The sequence below is a fragment of the Dendrobium catenatum genome, unplaced genomic scaffold, assembly GCF_001605985.2.
Source record: "Dendrobium catenatum unplaced genomic scaffold, ASM160598v2 fragScaff_scaffold_1282, whole genome shotgun sequence".
NCBI lineage: Eukaryota > Viridiplantae > Streptophyta > Magnoliopsida > Asparagales > Orchidaceae > Dendrobium > Dendrobium catenatum.
The window spans coordinates 697,665-708,573 of NW_021319744.1; the positions used below are offsets into that span (position 1 = coordinate 697,665).

General features: G+C 35.1%; 1 protein-coding gene across 3 annotated transcripts; it reads right to left on the bottom strand.

Moving 5' to 3' along the window:
- Positions 1 to 221: 221 nt before the first annotated feature.
- On the bottom strand, positions 222 to 7,613 carry LOC110108325 (uncharacterized membrane protein At1g16860-like). Of its 3 annotated transcripts, none has more exons than XM_020838919.2 (6): positions 7,296 to 7,613; positions 2,938 to 3,218; positions 2,260 to 2,855; positions 1,918 to 2,073; positions 1,540 to 1,751; positions 222 to 486 (listed from the first exon to the last, which is right to left on the bottom strand). In XM_020838919.2, exons 2-6 carry the CDS (start codon positions 3,170 to 3,172, stop codon positions 294 to 296), a joined length of 1,392 nt encoding a protein of 463 aa, XP_020694578.1. In that variant the 5' UTR covers positions 3,173 to 3,218; positions 7,296 to 7,613; the 3' UTR covers positions 222 to 293. The 3 variants fall into 3 exon arrangements, with proteins under 3 accessions (XP_020694578.1, XP_020694577.1, XP_020694576.1); XM_020838918.2 differs by having other exon boundaries at positions 2,260 to 2,861; positions 2,938 to 3,215; positions 7,296 to 7,612; XM_020838917.2 differs by having other exon boundaries at positions 2,260 to 2,861; positions 7,296 to 7,612.
- Between the last annotated feature and the right edge of the window lie 3,296 nt (positions 7,614 to 10,909).

Here is a 10,909-nt window from a genome sequence, read left to right on the forward strand (position 1 = left end):
CCCTAAATAAACCAAATCCACCATGAACCCCAGCTCACTGGAATAAATTTCACAATCACCATCTCCCTCACACAAAAATATATATATAATTCCCAAGTTTTTTCATTAAGCTACCTTTTTACAGAAAAAAAAAAAAAAAAAAGGTGGTCTGACTTCCAAAAAAAATAAAAAACAAATCAAGAAGCTATACAAAACAAGGAAAAAAAATACTCCCAACACCAAGCACCAAAAACTCCTGGAATTGATGAAACGAAAACAGCAAAAGTGATTATTACAAAGCGGTTCAAACCGTTCTAAACTGGAACAACATTTATGTTTGAACTGTCTTCACATCTCAGAACGATACCTTCAATTCTGGCCGGCTGTATGCATCTCTTCCACTGGCAACCTGTGGAGAGTGGCTCTGATGGAGGAACAATCATTAAAACATTTTCATTTCTGCGAACAACTCCCATCACACTTACAGTACTCCCTTCCTTAATGTACCTGCAACAATATCTATCTATCTATTATCATCATCATCCGGCAAATCTTTAAGAAATGAAATAATGACTATCCGGAGGCGTATCAGAGCGGGCCACGTCATCCGATACACAGCCACGGTACACAGCAGAAGGATGACGTGAAGTGCTCTGATTTGCCTTCGAACAATGTCTGGAGTCCGCACAGAATAGTAAAAGTTCTTAGAGATTCAAAAAGAAGTTAAAAGTGAATCGATTTTAAAACTCCAAGATTGAAGTCAACCAAAGGTGGAGAGGAATCTCTTCTAGTCATCCTATAGTTTGGTCCAACTCGGTCCTCACTATTGAATTCAACAAAGAGAGTAACAAAGCCGCCTATTTGTTAAGGTTATTTGCTTGAAGAATGCAGTAATTCAAAATATAGTTGCAGAGTGACTGGAGAATCTCACGAGAACTCACAAAGGGTGCTCGCCTCAATCTAGAAGTCGCCAGAGGTTTCCAACTAGCAATCTACACAAGCTCTAATCGCTCGCTATATAACTTGATACACTAAGTTCAATCTATTTAATTACTATGTAATCATACAAATTGGCCAATTCTATAACGTTGTATGTTAGCCTCACCTATAAATATGGGGGTAATAATCAAGCATGGACAGATGCAAAATTAATCCTTTAGCTAAAATTGTCACATCTAAGGCTCACAAAATCTCTCTAAATTATCCTACAAATTTCTTTCATTGAATTGACTTTGTAGTTTGGTTCGACTCGCCGTTCTCTATCAAGGTTCGATCAAGATATTTGTAGATCAATTGACTAGGGACTGATTAAGACTTAGCTTTTCTCTCTCACCCTTCTACTTTTTGAGCTTTATCCATTTCTCTACTAAGATCTTAACATCTTTTCACGGGTAACATTTCAATTATGATTAAACAAAGTAATGTTTAAGAGATGAGAAAAGTTACTTGACGATAGTAATTTATTATTTCTTCCTCTATGTGCTTCAATTAAATTTCCTTGGCACTTTCAAATGTGAGAAGCAGATCAGGCGGCTAATTAGAAAAGAAATATGAAATTACCCTTCTTTAAGGCGCATCACACGGCCATCACTTGAAAGGTTTCTCTCCCTCAGCCACCTAAGAAATTCAGCTGATATTTCCTTGTTGCCAGTGTCCACTTCGACTACCACCGACTCATCAACATATGGTGTCACAGTTCCACCATAACCTGCTTTAACCAATGCTCTTAACCCCGACTGGAAATCAGAGATGTAGAAATCTACAACATGCCTCTGCCAAAAGAAGTTTTCATCCACTTGATTCAACTCCAAATAATAATAATAATAATAATAATAATAATAAATAAATAAAATAAAAGGATATTTTGTTCCTTTGGCTGTAAATCAAGTTCTTCAATGAATAAGAAAATAATCTTTATGGAAACATAAATTTGCTCACCTCTACAGATCTTAAACCCCATGTAAAACGGCGATGCTGAGAATTGGCTGCCTTTGAATCCCAACCTCTATATTCATATAGGCTTGTAGATGTGTATATGCATCGAGGAACCTTCTGAAATGATGACTCAAGAGGGACATTCCCACAAGTTACAACCTGCAATAGTTTGAGTGAACTCAAGTGATAACAGCCATAAATAAGATTCACTACAGCAACTCTACAAGGAATGCAAAATTAACTAAATAAGGGCATCTTGAGTATCTTTTTTTCTGATTAAGAAAACTTTAATTTTTGCTACGCATTAGAGATAAAGCTCCTTTTGCAGGGCTAAAAGTAACGTACCCCAGAAACCTTGACAAACTGACCATCTTTTGCTGTTCTAAGCTCTGCATCAGGATATTGAGCAAGGAACCCTACAATGGCTCTCCTTCCCCAATATCGATTCCAGATGAAAAGTGCAGCCATGACAGTGAAGATAACCACAACAACAACTAGAACAATGGCATTGTGTACAGCTCCGAGAATAAACCCCCCAGCAATGAACCCCATCACAAATAGAAGGATCACTGCCGACAATACTGCCTTGGGGAAGCCTTTCTTGAATGGATAGTTGTCCTCTTGAATGAGCTTTGTTACAGCTTGGTTATTTGCAATGGATGTTCTCTGCAGCTTAGCAGCTACAGTGGCTTCCAAAGGACCTGATACTTTCCTAGGAGCACCAGAAGCATTCAGTGGCCCTGACGAAATAGGCCCAGATGTGATGAGGCCGGTTGTTGGGAGCACTGGGGGTAGGGGGCCAGAATTTTGGCGAGATGGAGGTGCAATTCCTCCAGTTTGAGGTCCAGAGAACTTCTTCGCCGACTCTCCCTGCTTGTTGAGAGGTCCAGAGTGTGATTTCTGCCTAACTGAACCTCCAGTAATTAATGATGCAGTAGAACCTGAAACTATACCAAGAGAAATGAAGCTACATCAAGCAGTGAAAGCTCTCATCATGTCATAAAAAGCATCAGAGGTTATCACCTCCAAATGAACCAGTCCTTGAGGGAGCATTAGTGACAGGTCCAGATTTCCTAGATCTTGAATTATCAAAAGGTATGTCAAACATCTTTCCAAGTTCTCCAGATTTCTTGATATCTCCACCTGTGTATGGCATGGCTACGGAAAACATGGTTGGAGCCTTCTCCTTTGGCTGCTCTGGCCGACCCGAAACATACAGGCCATTGCTGAGCTGATGTGAAGGGAACCTCGAGCCCATTACGTTTCACTTCAAGTGACTCAAAGAAAAGAGACACCTGATCCTTCTGTCACCAATATTATGCTTAAAAACACATAACATGATGCAGGAACACAATTCAATAGGCCGTGCAATGGTTCTAGGGACAAACCCAACATTTTCTTCAATAACGAAGTACTTCAGCAAATGAAGTTAAGAATGAAGAAATCCATTGATCTTTTTCTAAGAATAATAAATTAGCATAATACGAAGAAGCACAATAGGTGTTGTGAATCTCAAAGCCTACAAATAGTGCCTTTAGTGATATTCTGTTACTGTAATATGTGGTTATTATGGAGCTATTGCTATATTTTTTACATTTGCTATTAAAATTTCTTCTGCTTATATGGCAACATCTGTGTGCAATTCTTTGTCTTTTAAGATCGATGGGAGAGTGAATTTTAACAGTTATAAATAGGTCTCCAAAGCATGTACAAAATACAATTGGATTTAATAAAACTTTGAATTGGATGTGCAATTCCTTCTACTTCCATGATTCAATTCCAAGATCAAGCGAGCAAGTTGAAGAGCTCTGGAAGATATTATCTCCCTGTCCAAGTGAATTACTTGCATTTTTTTTTTTTTGGAATTATTTCCTGTTCTATTTCTTATTAACACATGCATCTCCACCAATCCAATAATTATTTGCAAAATGTTCAACACAGACAAAGAAACTACATTGATTTTCATTAAATTTATATACGTGGAAAAACAACAGAATATCTATTAAAGCATTAACTTCTATATACTCGCCATTTCATCTTGAGTCACGTATAAGAGTTTTTAAGCACTTGTGGAAAACAACATATAGTATAGTTGAACTCATGAGTTTAAGCTTCATCACCTCTAGCTAAACGGTTCCCTCTGCACAAACCCAAAGTGAATAACATAATCTGGTAGGAGCCAGAAATTCACATTGTTCCCATTTAAAAAAAAAAAATCACATTGTTCCCATGTTTTGGTAATAAAGTATTCATAGGTTATAAGGCTTCGTTTGATTGGGAGTTTTTGGTGCTTATTCTGTTTTAAAACGACAAATTCATTTATTATTTATTGTTTGGTTCGTCAAATCAAGTTCCCAATAACTCTATTTGTTTCATTTTTCTGCTGTTTTGAGAAAACTTCTTAAATATGCTTCTCCAGTAGAAAACTCCATTTTATGAACCAATGTTTCTTAAAATTGTCTTTTACAGAAGTACCAAAAAATCAAACAAAGCCTAAAAAGGCAGATGAAGACACAAATGTTTTCGGTTTCCACCAAATGCATCTCAATCCAGGTAATGACTTTTGTTTCTTATCTCCCACAAGCATAGCAGATTTGATAGGTCAAATAAATAAACAAGAAGAAATGTAAAAGTGAAAAGGACTAAAAAAATCTCAAAGCCACACAGCAAAACTTGGCTTTTTGGCAACAAGTAGGATTTAACTTTAGTAGGGAAGTTAAATCCTGAAAACAATTTGACAAGATAAGTGTTGATATGTCATCAAAAATTCATCTTGATCGGCATGAATCTTGATGTAAATATGAGATTGAGGCTCCAAAAATTAAAATCGGGACCATATGATCTCCAATTTTAGTAAATTTATAGTAAAATTGTACATCTCAAGGAAATGAACCTAACGACATCAAATTTGATCCAATCCGAGCCCAAATCAAATGTCTAAAGTCTATTTGAAAGCTTCATAGCATTAATTAGACTATCAAATGATATCCAAATATGACATGCTTATAGTCAAATTGAGGGGCTCAACGAGATGCATCCAAAGAGCCCAAGATCATTCAATTCTGACATCTCTAGCGCATCTAAATGCTTGATAAATATTTTATGATCAAGTGGATCACTATGAGTCGTTTGATGAAACACTCCCAGCATGCCCATGATATTCTTCATATTTACAAGTCACTCCAAAAAAACTATAAATAACCCTCATTCTTCACATGAGGGGAAAGGAGAAAAAAGGATGAAGAGAAGGAGAAAACCTGAAGAGCTCTGAAGCTGAAGCTCCAACTTGGCACCATCACCGAAGAATTTGCACCACCACGTTGCCACTGTTGAACCACTACTGACCATCGCCGTCGGATTACCATAGGGAAACCATTAACGAGCCTTCCTACGGCCATATCAACCATCGACTATGGTCTCTCCGACCAATGTCTTTAGACTACGATCCTTCTGACCTCCGTCGCCTGCCAATTATGGTCCTTCCAACCACCGTTGCCCGCCGACTGCGATCATTCCGTCCACCGTCGCTAGACTACGATCCTTCCGACCACCATCTCCTGACTACGGACTTTCTGACCTCCATCGTCCGCAAACAACGGTCCTTCCAACCAACGTCGCCTGACTACGATCCTTTCGACTACCATCGTCTGACTAAAGTCTTTCTAACCTTCGCCGTCCGCCAACTACGATCCTCTCGACCTCCGTCGCTCCAACCACCATCATCAACTACGGTCCTTCTGACCATCGTCGTTGAACTACGGTCTTTTCGACCTCCGTTGCTTGACTACAGTCCTTCTGACCACCATCATCCAACTACGGTCCTTCCGACCTACATCGCTCATCAACTATGGTCCTGCCAACCAAACGAACATATCAACACCGATTCTTCCAACTCCCACCATATAATGCACTCTATATGATGTATATTTGCTAGATCAAGCCAAAACTTTCCTCCTAAGAAAGGATCTCATTTTTAATCAATTGCAAATACTAATGGATTCATTCAAATTGGGTTAGACCCCGCGGTTTTTCACCTTTTCAGAGGTCCACATAAAAATTATGGTTTCTCTTATAAACGCTATTACCATATTCTCTTATTGGTTTGTGCGTTGGATCTTCGTACAAAACTAAGATGCTAAACTATATCACTCTTTACCGCCACGAATATTTTAGGACACAAGTGTTAAAACCGGTTAAATCCCGTGAAACCATTTGGTAATATATTCCAAGATTTAAAACAATTAGTTTATTAAAAAATCATATTAAATTTGTGTTTTAATTTTAATTTGTATTTTATGTACAAATGACTTATTAATTCTAATTTTAATAATTAGAATCAATTAATTATACTTACAAATATAATATAATTATAAAGTAATTTAATTATGAAATAATTTATTAATTTTTATTTTGATTATATCTTTAATTATTAATTATTAATTAAACACTATAAATAATATAACTAGAATGTAAGTTAATTATAATTAATATATATAATTAATTACATTAATTCGAATTAAACTAAATTAATTTGTTTCTATGTTATGGCAATGTCTGCTCTGCTGTCTTCTTATAGCTGCGGGTTTGCTAGGGTTTGCTTTTCTTCTTCTCCAGCTGTTCATTGCTTTTCGACTTCGCCTGCTTCGTGAGTTTGAACGGGTCGCTAAATAACTTCTTCGCCTCCTTCGACGAAGTTCCTTCCTGTCGGATCCGAAGTCACACCTCCTCGCCGTTCTTCTGTTGTATCGGAAGTAACAACGACGACGGGAGCTTGCTCGTTGCCAAGGAAGCCATCTTTCTTCCTTTCGCGGGCTTCTTCGGCCAAATCCCGTAAATCCGCCGAACTCCCGGATTTAGTAAATCCGGGATTTACGGCAAAAAGAGGGAAACGGAAGATTTAACTCGCAGTGAGATTTAAAAGTTCCGTAAATCCTGTTTGGCAGCATATATCCTGTTCTAATCCTGCATAAATCCTGTATCCAAACGAAGGGCATTGAACCACTTTCTACATAAACTCAAAGAAGGTTCAATCTCCCCAAGCTAGACATTCTCCGACAATTATAATAATAAATTTATAAAAATGTCCAAATGAAGCTTAACTTTGACAAAACAAGTAGTGGAGGGTAGGAACCGCAGTAAATTCTAGATTATAACTTATTTTATAAACAAAATCTCATCCCCTTACCCGCCTCGTTCACCACTCTTCCTCACTTCTCACCCGCTCAACCTCTCCTCTCTGCTCAAATCAGACAGTCCAGAGATGCTCTAATAGAGAAGATCCAAGCAGCCACTTCTATGCATCTATTACTAGTCTTTCTAGGGAAGAAGATCCAAGCAATGCTTTATCAAAAATTATAACATCCAACTACCGCAAAGCTAACCTGGTGACCCAAGGTGTTTCTTCTCGCCGGATCCTCTCACGGGCTTGGATCAGATCACCAGATCTTAGCACAGGAGATCGAGATCTCGCGTCTCACCGAGATACCGAGATTGCGAGTATGGAAGCAATGGCGCACAGAGAGACAGAAGAACGAAAAGTAATCATAAAGATCCGTTATCAGAGAGAGAAATCTCCACAGAATTCTCTCCAAATGGCCATGAATCGGTCCTCAGTCTCCACTACTAGCGGAGGGAGTGAGAAGAGAAGAACAAAGCAGAGAGCGGGGGATTGGGGTATCGGTGAGTTCTGTAACGGCGGAGAGTGAGTTGGAAAAAATTTATACAAAAAGTTGCTCTTTAAATTAAAAAATAAAAAAAATCTCAGTATGTCAAAAAAAAAAAAAATCGAGAAAAATATATATTTTTTCCATTATCGTATATTAAATTTAGGTGCAAAAGGGGAATGAAACTCCACAAAATTTACTGATAGCTCGTTCATTTTTTATTACAATTCTATTTAAACATTCCTTCCAAAAGAATGGATAAGTTTAAAATTATTATATTATCCATTTAATAAATGAATCAGAATTTTTTTAAGTCAATTAAAATAAATTCATTATTCGAGATTTTTGGCATGCATTAATTTAGTAAATCTCATTAAAAAAAATTACTCATGACATTATTTTTTTCTTCGTTTTTTAACTAAGAAAAAAATAAAAAATATTAAAATTATATTAGAATAGTATAAAAATATAAGATAAAATTTTTAAAATATTATTAATTTCTTGAGATAAATTTATTTTTTAATATTTATTATTTTGAATAAATATTTTGCATCCTAGTATGTTATTTAATGAAGAGTTTTTTTTTTATTTTTGTTAAGAAAAACAAATTAAGAGCTCTACATACAAAAATGTATCATTAGTGTAAAGTATATATCTCATGTATTAAAATATATTTTATATAAATATAGAATGTTTCTGAATTAAATTTTTAATTACAAAATAACAAAAAGAATTATGATTTCAAAGATAAATTTTGAAATTTTTGTACTTTTAATGGCATACTCTATAATCTTTGATAAATAGTTTACATTCCTACTATATGGTTTAGGAGAAATTTTTAATATTTTTGTGCATGTATATATATATATATATATTGAAAAAGAAAAACATCAAGGGGCCTAACTAAGTTGAAATAAATCATTATATACATGAAGTTACACCAAGTACATTCTTGGACATAACCGGAGAATATATTATAACAAAATTGAAACCCCTTATTTGATTTCATATAGTTGTAATAGAGATTTTGGGAAAATTAGTGGAAAGATGATGCTGACAATCGAACATGTGAGTCGGACAACAGTTGTCGAACGAGAATGATTCATGAATAGTGGTTGTCTATAGTAGAAAAAAAAACGCCAGTCAAATGATGAGGAATGGATTATAATTGATGAGCGGTGATGGTTAGATGATAACGATCAAATTATGATGTTCCAATGATGGCAATCGAATGATGGAGTTGGTCAGTGGTGATTATCAACATTGGACATGAGGTAAAGTTTTAGAATCTTTCAGATCTTCAAACTCTCTCAAATCATGGAAAATGAGCGTCTATTATAGAGTTCTAAAGTTATAGTATATATGGAGTGACATTTTAATAAATTCAGCAGTAACTCTAGAACACTCCATCGAACGACGCATATTGAATTATTTGATCATAAATCATTTAATTAGCAATTGAGTGTCTTTAAGACCTTGAAATTAAATAATCTTGGGCTTGCTAGATTTGTCTCATCAAGCCTCACGATTTGATTATAAGCATGTATTATTTAGATACCGTTTAGTTTCTTTAATTAATGCCCTGAAATATTCAATCATGTTTCATGTGCTTGATTCGAGTTCACTTAGATTTGGATCATACCATATTTGATGTCGTTGGGTTTATTTTACATGAGACGTTCAGTTCAATCGTAAGTTTACCAACATCATAGTTCCTATGGTTCTAAATTTAACTACAAAAAATTTCAATTCAAATAGTGTCTTAAGATTCATGCTTTATTGGATGGACCTAACTTCTTATAGCTATCTCTTACAACATTCTTGCATTTTCTGGCCTATGATCTTCAAAATAAACATCATGCTTCCTCCTCTAATAAAGGGCCAATCAGCTCAAAATAACTCCTTGACCTTTGCATATCACCAAAATAAGAGGCTGCAACTATTTTCTTTTGTCCTTGCATGCACTAAAACATACTATAGATAAAGTTTAGGGCTACTAATCAATGTGGAAGCTATTTTAGTATCATTATAGCCAAGAATATCAAAATTATTTCTATGTACCAACACAATTTTTGGCAATCAATGGTTTGACATTGAGTATGGGAACACATCCCACTTAAGTTAATTGATTTTATAAGAGCAAATGCTTAAGTATAAGGGCATCTTCATCTCCTTATAATGGTGAATAAGCTGAACAAAAGAAGCACAAAATCATTCCACTTCAATCTACATCATATGAGTAATCACTATGCAAACAAGGGTATTGTAATTGTGTTTTATTCCTCCCCTAAATAAGGAAAAAAATAATTTCAATGAATGTACTTCTAAACTTTTTTTATGATTGTGTCTGATGTATGAAAGAATATCAAAATGAAATCTTCCATATGTTTCATTAATCTTATGAATATAGTTTATCAGGGTACAATCGTAAATATTCTGATCTACCTTCTAGCCAATTATACCTAAAAAATACATAATGTTCATAGAGTGATATCATGAAAAATTTATCCTACACAAGCACCATCTAATGATCTACTTGTCAATAGTATCATTTCTACTTATATACATTTTATAGGTAAATCGATTTCTGATCTAGACTGAGGGCAATAAATCTTTTGATAAGGTGATGTAGATGGTAAACATGCATTTGTATGCTGTGCATGTTGATCGTGATGTAAAATGGAATGAGGACTAAGCAAAATTATGAAGAAAGAGACATAAATGTAAATTGATAGAGATGGAGACATGAAAAAGAGAAGTGATAATAGTATTCAATAGAATAATAAAATATTACAAAGATTATTTTAAAGGAATTCATCAAAGAACCTTAAAAAGAGAAAACCATCAACCTTCGCCTTTTCTTGGCTCACAAAGCAACACTCCAATTTATGCAATAAAATAACATCAAAATTTTGATAAATCATAGACTTGTCTCTCCTTTTGCAAGTATGATCTATTAAACTCTTCCATCCATGAAAATATTGATGATCTAAGAATCAATTTTATTGGTGTAGGCCTTCAATAAATCAACAAACGTGTTGTATGAAGGAATTAGAGAATTCTATGTGAATTTAACTTTCTCAAGTTAGCTAGAAATTTACAATCATCTGCGAGCAGATACATAAATTATGAAATTGAAGTCAGTTAAAATGCCAATAGATATGTGGTTTCATGATCAATTTTTTTTATTGTGGTTGATTCAAATGGAAGGAAATTTTTTAGTTGGAGAGTTGAATTCTTATCTCATGATTTGATTGATTAAATTTTTGAAACCATAAATTTCCCTCGCTCAATGAGTCAAGCTCTCCTTATAAGAAAAGGTCGAACTCAAG